Genomic DNA, 22,869 nt, shown 5'->3' on the forward strand with positions numbered 1-22,869 from the left:
CTGTCACACTTGAGTGTGTATCTGCATCTCCTGGCTGGAGCAGGGGCTCTTGTTAAAACAATGTTGGGCCCACCCCACAGTGTCTGATTCCGGAGGTCTTGGTTGGGGCTGAGGGATTTGCTTCTACCTGTCAGGTTCCAGGTGAGACCCTGTGTCAGCCCGGACTTGGAAGCTCTTGCAGACCGATTGAACTGAAATAGGTGGCGCAGTTCTACAACAAGACGAAAGCTGACTGAAAGTCAAGGGAGTGGAACCATCCATTCCCTTAAAAACAAAGGACTATCTGCTGGGCAAAGACACCTGGGCCTCCAGTGGCAGGAGTTAGAAGACAGCTCACGTATGCTGAGAGAGAGGAAACCCTGGCTGGCCTGGAAGTCTCCAGGAGCCGAAGTCATCCTGGGGGATACGACCACTTGTCCTTGGACCGCCATCCCTCCATCAGCAGGACTAAAGATGGGCCTCAGAACCGCGCGTCCTCCACCTCCCAGTGGCCCCTGTCCCCAGTCTCCTCATCTCCAGCTGAGGACCATCAGGACCCTTTCCCTCATGCCCTTGATTTGGGATCCTGTCAGCCTACAAGAGCCTAGGCTGCTGCGGCATCCATCATCCCCAAAACCTTCTGTTGTGCCTTCTAGAACTCATGTTCTGCCGTCAGCAAAATGCCCTCTATCCTTAAACTCCTCTGTGAGTGTTCCTCACCTTCTTGCTCAGATGGAAACCTGGTGACACTCCTTCTCTTGCAGCCTTTTAAGTGGATGTGGCTCTCTCTCCCCACACTCTTCCCCCGGCCCCGGCCCCTATCCCATGGGCTGGGAGGTGTGGCAGGTGTTGCCACCGCCAGACCATCCTCCTTCCATTCTCCAGAAAAGGACCCAGTTTTGAGTTTCCTGTCCCACGAGCCTCATTCCTAGATTCCTCACGTCCTGTCCAGGACGTCCCTCTAGCACTTCTCTCTCCCTCCTGCATCAGTTTCCCCCTTTTTACTGGATCTTTCCTATTAGTCCATAAAATGCTTTTAATTTCCATCTTGGAGAAAAAACCCCAAACCTCTTTACCCCAGCTTCTCTCCCCAACTCTGCCCCATTTTTCTTCTTGGAAACACCCTGGAGAGTTGTCCATACTTGGTGGCTCTCACATCTCCCCCCGATCCCCCCCGGAGCCAGCTCCAGGCAGACCTTTCCCCACCACGTGTGGAAATGGCTCTGCTCTGGATCACAGTGCCCTGCCCCCCAGTACACCGACCATGACCCAATGGCCAGTTCTCTTTCCTCACCTTCCCTGACCTGCCGGTGGCACTCACCACAGCTGATCACTCCTCCTCCTTGGCCCCAGACACCATACTCCTAGTTTTCCTGTCTCTGTGGCTTCTTCTCTGCTTTCCTCGCTGCTTTTTCTCATCCCCCAGGCTCTCAGTGCTGTCGTGCTCGGCTGCTGGACGTTCTCTGTCTGCACTCCTTCAGCATCTATTCTGGTCTATTGACTTTAAATACCAGCCCCCGTCAGGCATCAGAAATTTATACCGCCAGTCACACCTCTTCCTTCAACTCCAGACTTAGATACCCCATGGGCTGCACGACATCACACGTTTATCACGTCCCCACGAGCTCCTGATCTTTCTTCTCCTAGCCTGCTCCTCCACGATCTTCTCCTCTCAGTGAATGGCCTCTACTTTTCCAGGTGCTCAGACCAAGATCCTTTGGAGGCATATTTGACTTTCCCACCAAGTGGACACAAATGTCATCTTTTCAGTATGGCCTTTACTTGCCATCATACCTAAAGCTTCCACCTTTTATCTGAGTCTCCTTATCCCCTCCTGTTTTAAAATTTTCCTCCTTAGTATTTTCCACCCTCTGAATTGCTCCATGAGGATGGGGATTTTGGTCTGTCCACTGCTGTTTTCAGTGCTCAGCCTGGTGAGTGGCATGGAGAGAACCTCAGTAAATGCTTATTGAACGAATGACGACGACAGTGAAGGATGAGGTGGTGTTGGCAGCTAGGCAGGGCGGAGCGGGGAGGGGGGGGTGGGAGGGAGGATTCTTAGCCAAGGGAACAATCAGTGCAGGGCAGTGGAGTCAAGAAGGCAGGGCGGGCATGGCAGAGAGAGAGAAGGTCATGGGGCAGGGGCACGTGGGAGGGGTGGGGCAGGGCCCGGGTCCCAGTGTGCGTGCGTGTGCGCGTCTGTGAGCGTGCGCGGTGGACTCCCGGGGATGCAAGCTGCTGCTGCTTCTCCGTGAACCAGTGGCTTGGGCCTGCCCTCCTATGGTTCCTGAGGGATTGGCGTGGAGGAGGCCAAAGAAGCACAGCCCAGTCAGCAGCAATGGGAGGGGGCCCTGCAGACAGGCCCAGATCCCTGGCTAGATCGGGGCCGGTAGCCTCCTGGATCTTCCCAGCTCCATGCCTGGCACGAGCGGACCTGTGACATCGAAGGCAAAGCCCGGAGTACCAAGGAGCTTCACCAAGAGGCCCGTTTTGCCCTGACCTGACCTTTGCTAAGTTGAAAACTGGCAATAGGATGTTAGAGGGAAAAAATAATCATCCCATCATTTGGGTAGAAGCTCAGCCACTGCCTTCAGGACCCAACTGTCCTCCTCGCATGTGATGAGGCATCGCTAAGACTGCAGCTGGTGTGGAACAGGCCCCGGGCTCTGAGAGAGCACTGCAGCCAGAGCCCTGATCCAGCCTCCTGCCAGGACAGGGAGGGCCTACGGAGAACCCTGGGCAGGGAGGCATCAAAGACCTTGGTACCCTTGGCCCCTGCTTGGCCAGGGTCCTGCCAGAAAAAGTCCTGCATTTTCTTTGTGAGAAACTACCCTTCCCAGGGTAGGGATCGGGTGGAGACACAGCTTTCTGCCAGCAGCAAGGCAAAGGCCCAACTCTTTTCCTCTGGCCCCGATCTCCCCTCTTCCTTTGTGTTAATTCACACACTAAAAAGCATTCAAATTAATGTATCTGGGATAAACACATTCGTTTTCTTTTAAATTTGCAAAACCTTCCCATGAAAATATTTGAATACATAACACAAAGGCACATTTTCTTTGGGAAACATCAATCATTTCCAAGGTGAAAGGCAGCATAAATATGTCTTAAGTAAGAGGCACATTCACAAAAGTACCAAGCTAGAGTAATAAACAGATTTGAGACATTACTATTGTGTTTTGGGAATGAATCGTTACTTGTCTGAACTGTGGGGCGGTTGAGGGTGTTTTTAATTTAATGGATTAATCATTTATTTTGGAAGTTTCTGTTCCTCCTATGGAAGCAATGTGGGAAGTTTGCATGAAGTTATCAATCATGCCAGTGTTTGGGCCTCATCTCTGGGAGGTCTGGCCTATGGGGAAGTTATACTAATAATTTCAGAAAGGAAATAGTTGCCTGGAAGGGTTTCCTTTAGCAAACCAGGTCAAGGCAGAGTCCTGGATGGAGAAGAAGCTCCAGAAGATGGTGACCCACCCTGTATATGGGCCCCTGCCCCTGCCACCAGGGAGGAGGCAGCTCCAGGGAGAAGTCTATATTTTATTCCTGGCTTGGCAACTTCCTCTGGGTCTTGATTTTCCCATCTGTATAATGAGTTGGAAGGTCTCTGAGGGGCTACCAGCTCAGACCATCTGTGTCCACCAACTACAGTTAAATATGGCTTGAGACAAAACAAAATCTCCCCCATATCTGTCCCATCTTGGACTTTGAATTATATCTGGCCAGGCATTTCCCAAGCATTTGACACATATCCTATCTCATCAGGCCTATAAGGGAGGAGGCACTATTGTTATTCCCATTTTACAGGTGAGTTTACTCGCCAAAGATGTATGTCAAGGAAGTACCAGCACTTGGATAGGTACTAGGCTTGAATCCAGGTCTCTCTGGCTCAGAGTTCATGTCTTGACTCTATGACAGAGGTGTCTCCAGCTCAGGTCTGCGCCGTGCCTTGGGTGGAACAGCACCACCCAGCTCCTGTTCGCATGTGCGGTATCCCTGTCTATTGGGCCCACTGGCCACACATTGCCTCCCCAGCACACCTGACATTCATGTGGAGTCTTCTGAGCCCTCAGAGAGGCAGGGAGCTGGCAGGGCCTCCTCTCCCCGCTTCATCATCCTCCCCTTCTTGTCCTCCCTCTGAGGAGAAGCAAGGAGAAGGAACCGACAGAACATTGTTCCCTATCTGTGTGTCCTGGGCACCGCCTCGGCTCAGTAAGCCACAGGCCATCTGCCAGGCCAAGAGGGGACCAAATCCCACCACCCACAGCACAGTTGGGCGACCCCACCAATTCTACTCAAGCTGCTCTGGGACATCTTTCATGCTTTTGACTCACGCTTGGGATGACTGACGAAAAGGAACAAATCCCACAGATGAATCTGTTATAGCTTTCTCACATCTTCTCCATGAGATGCCTCAGCAAAGCAGTGCTCCTTCTGTCCTGAGCACAGATGGTGCCTTCTCACCTTCCCAGTCCTCCTGCCCGGAAGCCCCCCGTGCCCACCGCCTTGGTGAGCCTTCCGCAGCAGCCCAGCCCTCCTGGGCCTCCCCCTGGGAACCTGAGCAGCATCAGGCACCTGCACAGTGATCTGCCAAGCCCACCTGGAGCTGGACGACCAAGCCGTGCAGGTCATCAACTTCAGTCCTGCTGCAGGCAGGGCCTGCCCTTATATCTACGTTGTGGGTCCTTCATTGGGTGCTCGCTAAGCCAGCTGTTTCAGGGATAAATGAGGCAGGTTTCCTGTCCCCGGTCCCCCACAGTGTGCCCCCGCTTGACAGCAGATCAACACCGACCTGCTGAATGACCACATCTGGATTCACCAACAGCAACAGTGCAATGTCCCAAAGGGGAGGATGGGGCAGAGAAGGCGTCAAGAGTCTAGGCTTTGGTGTCAAGATCCATTTTGCAGTTATATACTAATTGTAGGGCTGGGGTTCCTGGGCAAATCACTTAATGTCTCTGAGCCCTAGTTTCCTCATCTGTGAAACAGAGATGGTGCCCAGTAATTATGCAGTAAATGTTCCTACTGTAATTGTGTCTTTCGTACCATTTTACTTTCAATGACATTTTCCCACCTTCCCACACAGATAGGGAGGTTTTCTCTCTCAGTCAACACAGCACGCTTCACTTCTGGAATACCCTGAAAACCTCGTGTCTTGCTCCCTGGTCAGCAGGCAATGGACCCATGTCCTTGGGAGGCGACACCAGATCTACCTTAGTATGGTGCTCCCATGAGAAAGCTGCTTAATGGACCCAAATGCCACTCCCAAGTGCCTGGGGGTCAGCCCAGCCCAGGGACCTTGTGGGCTCCTGGACTGAGGCCCACCCTAATGGCCCAGCCCAGCCGTCATGGAACTGAGCAAAGTAAGCCATGGAATGAGGTGGAAGGCCCACCACAAAATACAGAGGTCCCAGCATGCTGCTGCTGACTCTAGTACTTCGGCTGGAAGAGAAGTCTTAAATCTCTCAGCAGTTAGGAAATGGATCTCAGGTGGCCTCTCTCTGGATCTCAGTGGGGAGGTTTTGCTATTTAGACTCCCCTAGGCCCCAAGCAGCCTCTTTAGCAATCGCTGGGCTCGGGGGTGGGTGGGAGTGGAGTGCCTGGGAAGGCTCGAATAGAACTCTCCAGTGCCAGCTGCAGAGTCCACTCCCCACTCGGGTAGCAACAGGAAGCAGCCTAGTCTCTACTTTCAGCCCAGCAACACATGGTGCCCGTGGGCCTGGGCCTTGCTCCCGGATTTAGCACCGGGAGGGAGGAAATGACTCATTCCTATCTTGAGCTCCGTCTCAGAATTCTGGGGGAACAGGAGGCAGAAGGGCCCTCCCAGCACCGTGGACCTGCCATTCATGTATTAAAGGTGTTTAAGACCACAGAGTCTCCTGCAGGCGCCTGAGGCGAGCACAGGCTCTCACTCACGAGTTACTCTGGTTCCTGGGCTGGTGGATCCCCTCCCTTCCCCACAGATTTGTTCTGGAGGAAATGAAGGGGACCAGGCTCAAGCCCTCTCCTTGTACCCTCGGTTCTTATGAGATGGGGGCAGGATGCGAAGGGCTGGAGGATCTGGGAATCCTGGGTGATTTCCCTTTTTCAGGCTGGTCTGAGGACCCGAGGGACCTGGGCCAAACCGTGCGGAGTTCTGCAACCACACATTCACCAACACTGTACAATGCTGGGCACCACTTTCTAGCTATAGATGATAAAGCCCTCTTCACACTGCAGAGTACACGCTCCGCCCCTGGAGCAGCCCTGCTCAGGGAGCGGCCCAGACACTGCCCGCCTGCTGCACACCAGACCGGCCTCTGAATGGCAGCCTGGGATGACTCACCCAGGGGGTATTATACCTGGGAACCCCTGGGTTATTTCTGATGAAATCCAGAAACTTCATTGTACACCCTGATTCAAGCCAACAAACACAGCCACAAAGCCCCAAAGGATTAAATATGTCCCAGCTCAAGGGAAATACTAATAAAATATGGCTTCGGCACATATGAACTTAAAAATCCCTAAAACGTCCTATAGGACAAATGTAGAGGCAAGCTGAGCTCACTCTGTTGTCCTTAAATGGCTTGTCACCCAGGATCCCAGAGGTAAGTGACACTGAATCTCATGATGTAATTCTTCTCAACACCGTGTATACTTTATCAGAGCAGAAGCCCTGGACACAGCTGGCACAAAGGATCTGGGGCTGACTTGGCGCTTTCACGTTATTCTCTGGTGCACAGACGCCCTGCTCAGGTCTGCTTGGTGAAAGCAGTGATGCCCAGCTGGGCGTGGCTGGACACGTCTAATTTCCCTGGAGTGCTGATCTGCCATGGCACTGTGATGGCTTGTTTGTTGTGATGGCTGGAGTGGCCAGCAGTGTGACAGAGGGCAGAGCACAAGCCCTGGGTCTAGAATGACACCTACCCGTGGTGTGACCCCAGGAAAGTGACCTTACCTAGAGACGCATCCATAAAGTGGGTTAAAATATACTGATTGGGAGAGTCCATGTGATGTGTTAGCCCACGGACTGGCCAGAGAAAGTCTCAGAAAACACTGCCTATTGTAATTGCCTGTTGTAATTGTTGATGTGGTCATCAGCAGGGGTTAATTCTCAGTTTCTGGGAGTCCTGGCAACACAGGGGCCTGTGAGAATCAAAGAAAACCTGCCCAGCCTGCTGAGGTTCTGCTTGGCTGGGCCCAAGCTGAGGCTCGTTAAGCCTCTGGGGGAGGGAGGTGGGAAGCAGACCCTTTTGCAGAAAGTAAGGCCTCCCAACTGGATAAGTGATTTGGGTCCACAGTACCTGGAGGAGGAGTGGCGTGTTCTAGACAGTGTCTGCTTCTCACTGGATCAAGACCACAACAGCTTGCCATCTCCATGTCACTGTAACCGAGCAGGACCCTATGGGGCCTTCCTGGGACAGACTCCCTCCACAACCCCCATGTCCTCCACCTGCCTCTTGCTATAGAAAACCTTTAGACTCCCAGGCCTGCCCTGAGTGCCAAAGAATAAATTTAATCAGACAAGTGAGAAAATGCAGAAAGGAAAACAGTTAGGCAAGAAAAAATAATAATAGTTTAGTCATTAAACAAAGTCAAGGACCTTTAGTTCCTCCTCAAGGGCTACAGATAACATTCTGAGCCATGTCCTTTGACCTGTTTTGCAGATACTGAAACCCCCACCAGGTGGAAGAAGTTAACTCTATGCTGTCCACAAGTACATAGAACCCAGACTGGTTGGAATCAGAAGGTTGACAGTGTTGACTCCCGATTACCTCACCATCAACCAATCAAAAGAATGTCCACGAGCTGATCACGCGCCCCACAGCAAACCACCCCCAACCCCGTCTTTGAAAACCTCTCCCTGAAAGCCTTCGGGAGTTGGGTCCTTTTGAGCACTAGCTGCCTGGACTCCTTGCTTGGCACCCTCCAGTAAACGCTGCGCTTTCCTTCACCACAACCCAGTGTCAGTAGCCTGGCTTTACCTTGAGTAGGCGGGTGGACCCAAGTTCAGTTTGGTAACATCACCTACAGGGCACACTCCACATTCTACAGGGGCCTGCTGAAGATGCTGGGTATGACCTGCCTAAGTGATTCACCCCCTCCCACCTTGACTCACTTCATCAGAGGCGGCTCTGGGGAAAGCCAGACCAGTACATGAGTTGGCAGACTCTGCCCCTGCCTGCCCACCCGCCTCCCCAGCCCCTCTTTACTTACAGGAAAGATGGGACATTTTGGGGTCAGGTATTTCTTTAAGAAGACAGAATGCAGGAGGGGAGGAGGGTTGTTCTGAGCAGCGTTTGGGAACACTTTGTGGGGACAACATGCATGAAGCCATTTACTAACCATTCACCTGCAGGACGTGGGTCTGGAACAGCTGCTCGTAGCCAGAGGCATGGCAGGTGTAATTGCCCATGTGGATGGTGGTCACCTTGGTGATGTAGAGGGAGTCGTCCTCTCCAAAGTCCTGCTTGGGCAAGGAAGACAACAAGATTGGCTTCTCTGTTGAGTAGCCTGGGAAGGATAGCCAGGTCTCTGGTTTTGCAGGAAAACAGAAACCCTGTAGCTGCGAGAGACTTCCTTTCTGCCTGGCCCCCTTACCCAGCCAGAGCTCCCTGAAGGGCTGGGCAGCAGGACCTCCATGTCTCTTCCGTGTTGCTTGCGCAGACCCTGTACATCCTTTTAAGATCTTGTTCACCTTCTCTGCGAGGTCTGGCTTGAACACCTTCCCCAGCACCCTCCCTCTCCATTTCTACAACTGGGCTCACCTGCCCCTCCTGTGCTGCTGCTTGGCTGGTTTCCTGATCTCTTGTCCACCTGTTGAGAAGCTCTGCAGGGTGGCCTCCTTTAGGGTCAGCCATCTTTTTCTTAAAAGGCCGGATAGCAAATGTTTTTGGCTTTCTGGGCCATAGGGTTTCTGTCAACTACTCAGCCCTGCCTTGTAGCATGAAAATAGCCATACCAATGCCTAAATTAATAAGTATCACTATGTTCCAATGTAATTTTATTTTTAAAAAAATGTGGTGGGCTGCCTTTGGCCCATGAGCTATAGTTTGCCTACCACTGGTTTAGATCTCACCTCCATCTCCTAATAATTTCAGGCAGCTTACAGAGATCTGGGTAACCTAAGAGAAGGGAAACTGAACTCTGAGGAAAATGAGGGCAAACAAAAAACAAGGGCAGGGATGTACTAGAGAGCAGGAGGGGCGGATGCCAGGGGTTCCATGAGAAATGGCTCAGTAAGCCTTGTCCCTGTGACCTCTGCAGCCTCACAGAGTGGGATCCTATTTGGCCAGCACGTGGGGAGGGATGGGCAGGAGGGGGCTTTGAGCTGGTAAGAGTCCCCTGGTGAGCGCTGGGCACACAGCACTCCCCCAGGGCCTCTCCAGCCAGCTGCCTTGTCTCCTGCAGAACAATGCACAATGCTGGCCCTGTCCAGGCACCAACTGCAGACATGCTGGGGAATGGAATTACCGGTGTTTCAGGGAGACCTTTCATCATGTTTGGCTTTAGCTACCAAACATCTCCGAGGTGTGGTGCTCAGAGCTGATGGGACAGAGGAGGTCCTGGCTCCCTGGTGAGAAACAGGGCTGGGCAGTACTAGCTGTGAGGAGTGATGGGGGAAGCCCAGTGCTGGCACTCAAGATACTCAGGTTTTAGCTTGAACTCTGGCACTGACCAATGTTCCCTCATCCCTCTGGGCACTGGCTTCCCCACCTGTAAGTTGTGGACAATTTATATGCCCTATCTGCCTCCTGGGGTGATGGGGAGATCTGGCAAGAGAATGCCCACGAGTACATTTTCCAATGTGGGAAGTGTGACATATATGGGGGCTGCTACTTTTCTTACTATTAACAGAAGATGCAAAACTCCTCTTGACCCCCTGGAGCCAACACCAAACCATCCCTTCCGTCATTCTCCCTGTCCTTCCTGAGCTTCCTTTTTCCACAGAAGCAATCTCGTGGCAGGAGGGAAGGAAGGCCACCAGTCAGTGTGGCACAAGGATTGTCCAAGGGCCTGGCCACAACCATCATGAGTCCTCTAAAGATGCTTTCTGGCTATTTAACCCAATGAAGGGTGCAGGCCCAAGAGAGGTTTGGGTTAAGGCACAGGTTGGAAGGTGGAGAGTGGATGCATGCAGCCTGCTTTCGGTATCAAGGAAAAAATACTCAGAAGTGCTCCCAGTGGAGTGAAATATTGGAGAAGGCTGCTGTAAGAAACCCTTAGAGTTTTCTCTGAAACACTGCTCTGCTGTAAAAAGCCCCATTCCTATCACGCAGTGGAAGCTTCCCTAATAAAAATAAAACACTAGATAGCTTAATTGTCCTGTGCCATAACAGAGACATAAAGGGTTCATACCTGAGTTGCTTATGAAAAGTTAATGGTTAGTCAGTTCTGGGGCTGACATATTTCTAATCTAAGCTGTTTCCTGTGTCAAAACCTAAATCTGCAGGAAAATACATTTTGCTTGGAGTCTCAGTGGTGGAATGGCATCTCGAAAGAGGGCTGGGGAGCTGGGTGCGGCCCCACCTTGGGGAACCTCAATACCTCACTTGGTTGGTTCCTGGACAGACTCCATCCCAAAGGGCAACACCAGAGCTGCTTGTAAGGGGTTTGGTGCTGGGGATCCCCTGGCATTTCCCTCTGTGCTGCCTTCTTGAGCCTTCATACCCACAGCCCTTCCTCACAGGAGGGCCCTTGTAGTCAGTCTCAGGTTCTGGCACCCCCTGCTCTTCTCGCCACCTCAGTGGGGTTGGGTGGTCATGGGACCCCAGGCTGAGAAGAGCCCCCAGGCTGAGGTTCCCACAGATCAACTGCAGAGTGGTGCCCAGTAATAACACCAGCTTACAGTCTCCACGAGCTAACTGTGTGCTAGGAATCTTGACATACGTCACTTTGTTTAAGCCTCAGAAAAAACCCTGAAAACCATAAAGCAAAACACATGCCCAGTCCCCAGGGGGTGAGAAAGTAGAGCTCTCCTGCGCAATATATTCAGAGTCTGACCTTCTCTCATCACCTCCACTGCTACTGCCGTGGGCCAGACGCACCGTCCTCCGCCGCTGCCCCTCTGCGCCGCAGCCAGACCACGCCCCCTTCACTCAGAGTCCCAGCCCTAGAGGGTCTGCAGGGATGACCTGCCGTCGCCTCTCCGCCCCGTCTCCTTCCACTCTCCCTTGCTCACTCCTCTCCAGCACTGTGGCCCCTTGCTGTTGCTCCAACATGCCTGGCATCCTGCCCCCTCAGGAACTTTCTCCTTGTTGTCCCCCTACCCCAGGACTATCAGTCTGGCTTGCTATACCTCCTTCAAGTCCGCTCATATGTTATCTGCCGGCCCTATCTGTAACCCCCATGGAGCACCTGGCACTTACTTACTCCCATTTAGCATACTGTTTGCCACGTGTCTCCCCAACTAGAATGTGAGCTCCACCCTCGTGCCTGGTGCTCACTGCTGTGTCCCCAGTGCCTAGCGGGGCCTGACACAGAGTGAGCCCTAGTAGATATTTGCTGAGCAGACTGTACAAGGCGCTGAGCTAGGTTCTCTGCTGGGGCTGTGCCCTGGTTCCCGTTCTTTGGGTTTGACAATGGAGGCGCCCACCTCCTGCCTTCCTGTGCCCCCAAATGTTACCAGTCACATGGGGTCCAAAGCAAGTGGCTGGTGGGGAGGCAGAGAGCTGGTCTCAAGTCTTGTCCCTGCCTTCCCACCTTGCCCCCTTCTCCATGCTGCATCCTCAGGCCTGGGCACACTGGGAGGGCTCAACTCAGTGCAGCAGGCAGAGCCCATACGTGTAGTCCCAGACCAGGCTGATGGCTTCTGGGAGCCCCTAACAGAGTTGCTTAACCTCTCTGTCTGTTTTTCCTCACTGCTCCTGGGAGCAGAGGCATATCCCTTGGGTGATAGCTCAGGTGTGGACGTGTGTGGGTTGCCGGATGCGTTATGGCTCTACTTTGAGCACCTAACTCATTACCAGCCTGTGAGTTAGGCTCTGGGGAGAACCTGACTCTGTACTAAATAAAATAATGGCTCTGGGATGAAACAATAGGCATCATATAATTATAGAAAAAAAGTGCATATTATTTTCTGGAGCATGAATACTGGCTACAGAAATCAAAGTTACCTCATTGGATGTAAGAAAATTACTTTAAAAATTGATTTATAAGAAATTACATAAAACTAAACCTGCAATCCTTCTTCTCCTGAAGGTTTTCTGAGGTGTGTCTGAATGCTGCTATCAGTGCTTGATTGCATCTCTGTAACTGTCTTTTTATGGATGGCTTTTTTTTTCTTTTGCTCTGATGCGTAGAAATGTATTAGCAAAATCAAGGTTCCTTCCAGAAATAAACAGATGCCAGATTAGACCATTCTTTGTATTGATGCACATCTGTCTTTGGAAAAGAGACAGTTTTACTTAAAGATACATTTTTTGCCTTTAAAAAAGCTATTTTCTAAGTATCTGCCCTTAATAAAGTAATTAAACGAAACTTCAGTATTAAACAATATTTAAGCAGAGGCAAGATGGGGGATGTTGTCATAGTGATACATGTGAGTCAGGTCTAAGTAATACGAAAATGAGCCATCAGTGCTGATTACTTAGTGAGTAAACGTTAGACACAAGGACTCCAGAGTGATTTCAGAGGTTAGGTTAATGGTACTGTCAGTGCTACAAAGTTTAGAAACATTTATTCAGAGCTTTTCTAGCTCTGCCCTTCTCAGGAGCACTCTTGGCTCTCTTTGGAGAGGATGGAGTAAAGGAGAGGGTCTTGTCCTCCAGGCTGGTTTGACTCTGGCCCCCAGAATTCCACTAACCCTAGCATCTCACCGGCACAAATGCACCCAAACACTGAGCGATGCAGCGCCTTGGTGATGGCCGGTCCTCAGAGATGTCTGCACTCACATGAACACACATATCCATGATCCAGACCCAGCAAAGACCAGATGCATCATTGGTGCGCACAGACAAACATCCTTGTGAACACATGCAGTAAACATGAGCATGTGTGCACACACGTGTTCCAAACCACTGCTCTCTCTACACAGCTGACCCCTCGGACTCACACTGGGGTTCCCGTGTTGGTCACCTCCTTCTAGCCCCTCAGAGGACAGACCTGTCACTCTGAGAGGGCCTGCAGAAGCAGTCCTCTTGATCAAAGTCCTCTTAAAAGAGAAGTCCCTGCAACTTGAAGCAATGCCTAAGTGGCCACTGAGCCCCCAGGGGAAGGCTGCTATGGACAGTCACGTTCAGTGAGCAGCCTGGAGTGGGTCTATCCTCCTGCCCACTCCCAGGCCTGGCCCAGGACAGGGAGCCACAGGTGTGGGAGAAGGCACTGTGGGGAGGCTCCGGGCTTCCCCAGGACTGTGGGGAGTGTGCAGTCACTTGCTGCCTGGGGTTTATGTGGTCAGTGCCAAAGGGGAGGCACCTCATCTCTCTGTGCACCCCTGTCCTGTGCCCATGTGTGGCATGGTGCCTGGTGCATAATGGGTGCTCAGTTAGTGTTTGCTGAATGAATGGAGGTGTGTCAGCCTAGCGTGCTGGCTCGTGGGGAGCCATAGGAAGTGAAGTGAAGAAGTAACATTACCCAGAGAGAAGTCTGGCCTTTGCCCTCAGCTATTGGGAGGTGAACTCTAGGCCTCGGGATGTGCCTTTGTTTGCTTGAGTAAACCAGAGCATCTAACTATGTGATTTATGATGGGAGCCCTGCACCACATGGCACCAGCTCTGCCTCCTGTCTCCTGGCTGGATACTAGGGGTCAGCCACGCGAGCAGTATGGGATCGAGTGCTGGTGAAGGCTCTGGACACAGACTTGGGTGAGCTTCTCTAGTAGGTTTGTTGTTACATGTCTATGCCGGGAGCCATGACCACGCCAGGAGACAATGGAAGCTCTGCACTTGGACACTCCTGGACTCTGCCCTGTGGGCTTTTTCTCCTGGCTGATTTTAATCTGTACTCCTTCCTGATAACAAACCCTAACTGTGAGTATAACAGCTCTCAGTGAGTTCTGTGTGTCCTTCTATTTAAATTATAAAACCTAAAGGTAGTTTGGGGAACTCCCCAACTTGAACTCGATGTCAGAGTGAGGACGCTCTTGTATGAACTGCTGTCCCTAACTTTGTAATTGGTTCCAGAACTCAAATGGGGGAGATTCTGACCCAGTTGTGTGGATGCTAAGCATTTGCCCTGGGGACAAGCTTGAGTGTCTGAGTGCACACAGGGGCCTGGGTACCTGTACGAGAAGGCTCACGCCAGAGACATTGCTTTGAGCACCAGCTCGTCCATCCCCAGAGGCCAGACACCTCTTGACTGGCCATGACTCTAGAGTGTATCACGTGGATGAGTGGCAGCTCCTGGGGCCTTCCGGGGAGTTGCAGGCCTGAGCCCCTGAATGGGGCTTCGGATCCTTAACCGATCAGCCCTGTGTGCCCAGCCTGGGTGGGAAGGGACTCAGGCGCTAGACTGCACAGCAGGGTCAACTGAAGTTCCACACCATCTCGAACCTGCTGCCTTCATCTGGGAACCCTGCAACCCTCCCCCCGGGGGCCCCTTGCATCACGAGTCCCCAGGCCTAGAGGGCCTTACCAGCTCCTCTAACCTGGATCACACTCCCAGCCAAGACAGCTGATAGGCATTCTTGCTGTTCCGGAAACACCCCAGGGAGGATTTGATTAAATTTCCTTCCATGGCTCATTTCAGGGACCAACAAGGCTTGCAATCAAGAATTTTCTCCTGCTATGGTGTTTAAAAATCTTATACACCGTTGGAGGGAGTATAAACTGGTGCAACTTTTTTGGAGGGAGATTTGGCAATATCCATCAAAACTGAAAATATGTCCACTCTTGGATATAGTTATTCCACTTCTAAGAACTTATCTTACAGGGCTGCTTACACAAATGTGCAAAGAGGTATGTATAAGGATGTTCACCACAGTATCGTTTTCATTAGATAAAGCCTGAAAGCAGCCTGAATGTGAGCTCCCCTGCGTAGGGCTTGGGGCTCTGCATTCAGGGTCTGGAAGCTGGATCAGAACCTTCCTGAGGGACTCTGTACCTTTGAGATGGGGCCACAAGAGGTCACTGAGCACAAGTAAAGCCTTGAAGCTAGTACTATTGAGACAGGTTGGGACCTGGGCCCCTTTGCTGCAGTGCTGCAGTGCTTGCACCTGGACACACCTCTCCTCGAGCAACAGAATACAAAGAAACTGTATGGGACTAAAAATAACTGTGTGCACGCGCAGTTGGGGCAAATTCCAGACGAAAGACACAAAGAGACCAAAAAACCCAACTGCCGCTTTTGAAGAGCCTGGAGCAAAACCAAGGGGTCGGGAGCAAAAGCAGGGTACTGCGCATGCCCTCTGCACACACCACCACCAAAGGGGTGGGCAAACCACGTAAGCTGGCCCCCCAGCTGACCCACCCCGGACACACCCTACTCTCACCGCATATAAAGAACAAGCTCACTGGTTCCACCCGGCTCAGCTAGTGAGCCAGCAAGGGATCCTGTTGTTTGTTCTCGCTCCCCGCTGCTGCTGCTGCTGCAGCAGGGGCCCCAATAAAGCCTTGCCTGAATTTCTTGTCTGGCCTCTGATCAATTTCTGCTGATTAAAGAGGCCAAGAACCCTGGTGGGTAACACTATGGGGAAAGAGGGGTGATCCTGAGGAGGCCACTGAGAAAGCCAAGGCCGGTGGAGGTATTTGGGAGGGCAGAGACCTCCATGCGTTCCACAGGCTGATGTACCATGGGCCCGGGCCCTGTCTCTTGGAGAGCTCTGGCCAATTCTCCTTGTGGCTTGAGCTCATCCAAAGCTCAAAAGAACTGGTTGTTCATCTGTAACCAGGGTTTCTGACACGAGGTGGCCAAAGGCTTTGAGTGCTTCAAGTATACTGTTTTCCAAGATTTTAAACCAAAATGTACCCAAGTGTTTAATGAGATTATTTTAATGCAGAACCTACAACCACTGTCTAGCATGTTGCAAACAGCTCTCCATGCTAATCAAACGCTTCTCCTCTTTTTACAATAGATTCATGACTGGTTCATACAAAGACAATAAAAATTAAATGAGTCATGAGCTCTTAAATCATTCTCTTTTGGTCTTTTTAATAACTCACTTCCAAAGAAGAGCTGGCTGAGAGCATATGCTTCATTAGAGTTATTTGTTCATGGTTTTACACCATAGAGGCACGGGGAAAAAGTGAATCTTTTAACACATCCTTCAAACACTGCCACAAATAATTTCTTTTAATGGCTTTTGCTTTTCTGCTTTTGTCACTGTACTCTGCCTGCCGACATCTGAAAGCCCCCAATAGGGAGATTTGGTGAAAGAAAAAAAACAGCAAAAAAGAGTGGCTTTTTCAAGTCATTTGCAATATATGGGGTTTGCTATAAGCCTTTTTTTTTTTTTTAAAGAAGAATACAATAGAAAATTTTTCCCTCTCCCTGAGAATATCTCAGCCAAACAATTCCACGTGCTGGTCTCAGAGCCTTCTGCCTTCTCTTTGCTGTGGCAGAGGCTAGTGGCTAACGAGACCTGGAGCCCCAGACACACGGGCTGCACCAGGAGGGGACACATCCACTGGGGCTCGGACACTGCAGTGGTTACTATTGAAGCAGGAGGCAGGCCCAGCTGCCCCAGGGCGAGGCCTTGGCAATGCTTGGTGCTAGGTGCTGTGTCCTAAGAGCAAGGAACCCGGGGAGCTCCGGCTGGGGTGTGCAGGCTGGCTGCAGGCCCTGGCAAGTTCCTGGATCCTCTGACTAACAGAACCCCACTGGCCTCACAGGGCTGCGCTGAGGATTAAATGCTTGTGAGTGGACTAGCATGGAAACTGGCTCCTGGACACAGCAGTGGCTTAGTACCGACGGTAGAAACACCAGCATTAACGCTAGCAAGGATTCAGGAGTCAGCCATTTTCTGGGACTTTGGGGATGATTTCTCCCTGCTTCTCCTCCCCTGACGGGCAGCCCCTGTCCTTGGGGATATAAGGGACAGTGAGGAAGACAGTTACAAGGGGAGGGCAGGTGACATTGTTGGGGCAGGGCGTGAAGACTGGGTTTGGGGATGGTCACTTTACTTCCTGAGTAGCTACTGTGTGGTCTGGGCAGGGCGCTGCAGCCTGGGATGGGTTCCACTTCTGCAGAAAGTGAGGCAGCCTCCCCCTCACCTCAAGGACACCTAGTGTGGAGGCCAGGGTAGGGCAAGAAGTGTATGGATCTGCCTCAGAGATGGGCCCCCACCCCAGCCCCGATGCCTGTCTCAGGGGACAGGCCTCAGGAGACAGGAAAGATGGAGGCTCTGTGGTCCAGGTGAAAAAGCAAGGTTCCTGGCTCCTGTGCAGGGCTTTCATGCCCCACACGTCCGTGCTTCCCACACAATTTCCTTATCACAGCACTGTATGACCCCAGAGCCCAGAGAGCCCTCAGGGGGCACCTGTCTGGTCCCCTTTCCGCTTGGGTACCGCTGTTGAGAGGCATCTCCCTGTCTCCTAAGGCAGAGTCCTTCCTGAGGGTAAACGTCCCCCATGGACTCTGGTTGTGGCCCTCCAGAGTGACAGGCTGCCCTCCCCAACGTGGCACAGGGCTGTCTGAGCAGAGCAGAGCCCTAGGCTGGGCATGCTGACTGCAGGCGCACAGTGCACGGCCTGCGGGGTGCAGGCTCGCCCAGGCACGCCGGCATAGGTGCTCTCCTGGCTGGCAGCCTGGCCCAAGTTCAGGGCAGGTGGTGCTCAGGGGGCTGCTGTGCCTGTCCCCTGCCCTCAGCTTCTGAGCTGGAGCAGTGGCTGTGGGTCCTTGAGGGCTGAGGTGGGGGCCACAGGGCCAGGTTTGAAGCCGCCAGACCCACCACTGCTTCTGTAAAGAGCCCAGCAGCTGGCCAGGAAGTAAACAAATTACAGGCTGCCCTTTGTGAGCTCTGGGGAACATGCATGAGCAGAAACTATTGATTTTTTATCACCCAGGCACAGAAGGAGGTCTCATAATCCAGAGACCCGCTGCCAGGAGGTGAGGCAGAATTCCCGCCCTTCCTCGGGAGCACCTGTCTTGGGGGCCTTTGCACTCCTGGTACCTAGTGCTGCCCTCTGCCTGGGGGGTTTGTTTTCCCGGCTCGTGCTGAGGCAGGGCCCCTCATGGCCTGTGGTGCAGTGAGGCTGAGGCACCCTGCAGAGGGGGCTCAGGCATCCCAGGGGCGGCGCACAACAGGTCTGTGCTACCTTGCCCCCTCGAGGCCGGGGAGAATGTCTTTGCTCTACGCTCTGGCACAGGGCTTGCCACTCGCAGGCACTTATGTGAATCCAGAGGATGGCTCCCCACGTAGGCCATCTGGATGGCCGTGTACACATTGGTGACTCCTGACAGCAACATTGCTCACTGGGGAATCCAAGTGGCTCCTTCTTGCTTGGCTCCAGGCTAGAAGGGTACATTTACTTTCTGATCAAATATTATTCTGATGCTTGAGGCATCCTTGATGTTTGCAAGTCAGAAAAGTTTAATTACATGTGTCATTAGCATGGCCTTCTGTAATAGCTCTGTGACTGAATTCATTAACAGAATTCTTAACAGATAAGACAAATTAATATTTTGTTGCCCATGAAAGCCTCTCATTAGGAGAGTAGTGAAAAAGTGATTAATATTTTGTTGCCAATCAAGATGTCTCATACAAATGACAAAGAAAGGAGGCCCACACCTATCGGTGCTCTCTAATCTGCCCGCCTTGGGTTTTGTAAGCTGATCAGCTTCCCCTGTTTGTGCAGCACTTCGGAGCCTGTCGCTCATTACAAGGCCTGTGATCGTGTTTCATCTCTGACTGTGGCAGGTGGGGGAGGGCGCTGAGATGCCACAGGCTGGGGGGCTCTAAGAACCCCTCGATCCTCGATCTTTGCTTGACCAGGGTAGCTCCCTCTGGGCTTTTCTCCCCGGACCAATCTTGCTTCAGAAATGCCCTGTGAATCCTGATGACCCAGCTCTACCCATCTCCAGCCTGATGTCCTCCTGGGGCTGCTCTCCTCACTGTCCTTGGACACGCTCAGCCTGAAAATGCTCACGCGAGAAGGACAGCCTCATCCCCGTTTCCCCGCAGGCTCAGAGAAGGTGGCGGCCCTGGACTTGTCGGAGGTGGCTGGTCAGTGTCTCCCTCCGGATGAATCAAGGCTGACCTGAATCAAGGCGACTACAGGCAGCAGGGGCACCCCAGGGTCACATGTGCCTGACGGGGAGCCTCACCAGACTGCGCTGGCTGCTGTTTGGGGACTCAGGCTGCAAGGGGTTGACAGTGTGGTCTGGTGGGAGCAGTAATAATAATAATAATAATAATAATTAGTAATATTGTGAAAATGAGAGTGATAATAGTTAGCATGGAACATTGTATGCTAAGAATTTCATGTGTCTCTTAATCCTCATTGTAACCCTATGAGGCAGGATCTATTATTTATCCCTTTTCCACAGAGGAAGAAACTGAGGCCTAGAGAAGTCAAGTGCCATTTCCAAGGTCACTCAACTAGTAAGTGGCAGAGCTGAGACTTAAACCCAGGTCCTTTTGACCCCAGAGCCTGGCCCTTCATGAGTAGCCTGTGCTGCGTCCCTCCCCTCTTAAAGGCAGGTGTGTGTGTGTGTGTGTGTGTGTGAGCGTGTTGTGTGTGTGTGTTGTGTTGTGTGTGTGTGTGTGTGCTCGCATGCACCGGGCAAGGATCCCTGCAGGGCTGGCGCTGCCCTGCACCCTCACACTGGGGTTTCTGAGAAGCACAGGTCCCTGCCTGCTTGTGGGCTGCTGACTTGCCCAGAGCAGCAAGTGTTTCCTGGGAGGTAACAAGAGGCCATTAATCTCCAGTTGCACCCACAATTACCCAAATTGCTAACCTCACTGTGAAAAGTAGAAATTCAATTGAGCTGGTGCTGGAGGCATGTTCGAGGGAGGGGAAAGACAGAGTAATTTAATTAACCGTTGGCAAGTGCATTAAGAGGAGTTCTGCCTCTGCCTTTATTTCTAATGTCTTTAAATAGAGCATCAAGCAATGCACATGGATGTTCAGACAGACACAGGAGGACCTGACCTAGTTCTGAATTAATCACTACTGGCCAAACATGGTTAAAAGCTGACAACCCACCTTGAGAGCGATGCACACACAAATGTGCACCCCACCACACACATGTGCACATGCACACATACACATACACCCTAGTCTTTACAAATAGGACAGTGTCTTCCCTTGCTAAGATCGTAGACAAGCCCTGGGCACCTTAGGCTCAGAAGATGAAGAATTCTGCTCACCCAGCATCTGACCATCAAGCAGCCACCAGGTTTGTGCTGGTACTGACATTCAGAGATGGGTAGGATATAGGCTATGCTCACTATAGTGGGGAAATTGCAAGGAAACCATCCTGCCTGGTGTGACCAAGGTGGGGAAAGGGCACTTCTGCCCAGCTCTGCTCAGGGTGGGACTCTAGAGTGACCCCCTCTTCCCATCTGCTTCCCCCATGTTCTCCAGGGCACATCCAAAGGGGCCTAGGGAGTAGCAGAATTCCAACTTTGTGGTTCCTGCAGGATTAAACGCTGGACCTCTCTCCCCACAAAGCAGTCTCAGAGTTGGGAGGGATCTTCAAAGTCATGGGGTTTAGCTGCCTTCTTGTGGCTAGCAGCATTGTTTACCATGATCCTGCTTGAGCTTGTATGCCTCTAGGGATGGGGAGCTCACTGCCTCCTGTGATGCTCACTCCACTGCAGGGCAGGGCTGATGGCTGGAATGGTGTTGCATCTAAGCAAACCAATTGGTCTCTTTTTGGTCCCTTGCCCTTTGTGCTAGTCCATCTCATGGGTCACACGGCCCAGGCCAGCTCCCTCTGCCCCAGCATTTCCCTCACCACCTCACAGCGGCTACAGGAACTGTTGGGACCACTCATCCCAACAGGTCTTCCTTCTTGGGGCCAAGCAGCCCATTCTGGGTTGGCCTGTCCTGAGCCAAGGAGACCAGGGCTGCCCCTTTTCTGCCTGAAACTTGTATTCCTGTCACAGTAGCTCAAGACCTGTCAACCATCCTGGCAGCGCCCTGTGTGGGTGACATCACTCCATCTTCTCACATGAACTCCCAGGAAGCCACCTTATCCTGTGCCAAACCAGGGCCAGTGCATATTCTTGACTCAATCCCTTTATTCCTCAAGTCCAGTAGAAGGGAGGCACCGATAATGTTGCTCTTCTAATAGATTAATTCACTGAGGATCAGTTTAAGAAACTGTCCAGTCATAAAGGCAGAGTGGGGTGATGCTGGGACCCCAGTGCGGGGTGCCTGGGCCCTCAGAACCCAGGAGGCTCCCGTTGCTCACGTTAGGCTGTGAGTGCTCTGGAGCTCTCTTCTTCTGCTCAACTCATCACATCCATACCCCCTCTCCCAGCACACAAGGCTCCTGGGCAGGCCCCTCTGGCCTGATCTTTCCTTTCACCACCCTGCTGCCCCTGCCCTCCAGCCAACCCAGCCCAGAGGCTCACCTCTGCCCTCCACAGGGAATACCCCCTCCTCGGCATCCAGCTGTCTGTATCCTCCCCAGCTTCAGGGTCCAGAGTCTCTCCTGGGGGGCACCCAGCCAGATGCTCTCCCCTGCCCAGGAACCTCCTGCCCTGCCCACCGCGCCTCCCCTGTTCACCTTATTCTGGGGCTGGCTAGCAGCTTGCAGCCACCATCCATCCTATTCTCTGCACGAGGTGGGACTGATACCTCCAGACACCAGACAACAGGCTGAATGGCACCAACGTGGGATGTGAAAAGAAAGCCCTCTGGCCCTGCAGCTACCACATGGCATCTCGGCATCTTGCACAGTTGGCTTCCCTGGGAGGTGCGTCTGAGCTCAGAGTCAGAGCCAGGTGACTTACATTGATGTCTTCCAAATCCAGGAAGTTCAGGGCCAGCCCGTTGCGCTTCCAGACGATGGGTGGCCGCAGGTCTCCGTGGACAGCGCAGGTCAGCACTGTGCTCAGGCCCACAGTCACTGTGGCCACACTGACCCTCTCCTCAGGGGCGAGGCTGAGCTGTACCACCTCTGCAGGGAAAGGAGAAGCCGTCAGCTATAGGCCCAGGGGATGGAGTCTATACTTGAAGGGATACAGCCCCAGGGATCTACTGCAGGTCAGGGGCCTCGGGCAAATTCCGGGAGCAGGAACATTGTCCACGATGTGCTGACTAAATGTACAGATGGACACACCTCCTGGGAGAGGGGCCACAACTTATGTTAAATGCTCAAAGGGCTGTTTGAGGCAAATCAGGTCAGGAACCACAGCTAGCGTATGGGAAGTATCTGGGCTGTGGATCTGTGAGTCAAGCTAAGAGTGTGGGCTGCCCCTCCGAAACCAGGGAACCAGGTGTGCTGGCCCTGCCCTGTGCTCTCCAGGCCCCCTGGAGTCGGGGCCTTGCCAAGTGCTGTCAAGGTCTGCTGGCTGGGCCGACAGGTTTCTCATCCACCTGGGGGCAAATTAAAGGTTGCACTGTCTGAAGTCTGGGGAATGAACTGGCTGACCTTTGAAGGTTTGTTTCTGTCTAAGGATTCTCTGAACTTGGATTTGGATTTCTGCTCAGCCACCGTGCACTGTAGCCTTTAATTTTTTGAAGTGTACTTTAGGCTGTACAGATGATTAATCCTTGCCATTTTATACTTGATAACTGGCGTTAAGACTGATCATCCGTCAGGCAAAGAGGAAGGGTCTAAAATATCTCCCTGCAATCACAGGCCTTTTGAAATTCTCAGGATTAAAGAAAAAATCAAACTCAGGGTATTCAAATGCCAAAATGGGATGAGGCTTGGAGGGGGCGTCACTAGCTCACTGAATGGACTACCTCTCCACTGTTCTGCCCCCAAATCTACTTGGGGAGCTTGGGGAGGCAGACAGAGGCAGCATGAGTGGAGGGAGGGGGCTGGCTCTGGGGGCCTGTGTTACTCTGGGATGCCAGCAAA

At 52.4% G+C, this 22,869-nt stretch overlaps 1 protein-coding gene across 6 annotated transcripts in view; it reads right to left on the bottom strand.

Annotated features, from left to right (window-relative positions):
* The window catches only part of FSTL4 (follistatin like 4), a 731,471-nt gene that overhangs the window by 43,193 nt on the left and 665,409 nt on the right, over positions 1-22,869 (bottom strand). For all 6 annotated transcript variants that reach the window (XM_060091939.1, XM_060091938.1, XM_060091934.1 and 3 more), the window contains 2 exons: positions 21,794-21,960; positions 8,299-8,419 (listed from right to left, as the gene is read on the bottom strand). In XM_060091939.1, coding sequence (XP_059947922.1) covers positions 8,299-8,419; positions 21,794-21,960 — 288 coding nt within the window. The remainder of the gene's footprint in view (positions 1-8,298; positions 8,420-21,793; positions 21,961-22,869) is intronic.

The sequence above is a fragment of the Mesoplodon densirostris genome, chromosome 3 (genome assembly GCF_025265405.1).
Source record: "Mesoplodon densirostris isolate mMesDen1 chromosome 3, mMesDen1 primary haplotype, whole genome shotgun sequence".
NCBI classification, from domain to species: domain Eukaryota; kingdom Metazoa; phylum Chordata; class Mammalia; order Artiodactyla; family Ziphiidae; genus Mesoplodon; species Mesoplodon densirostris.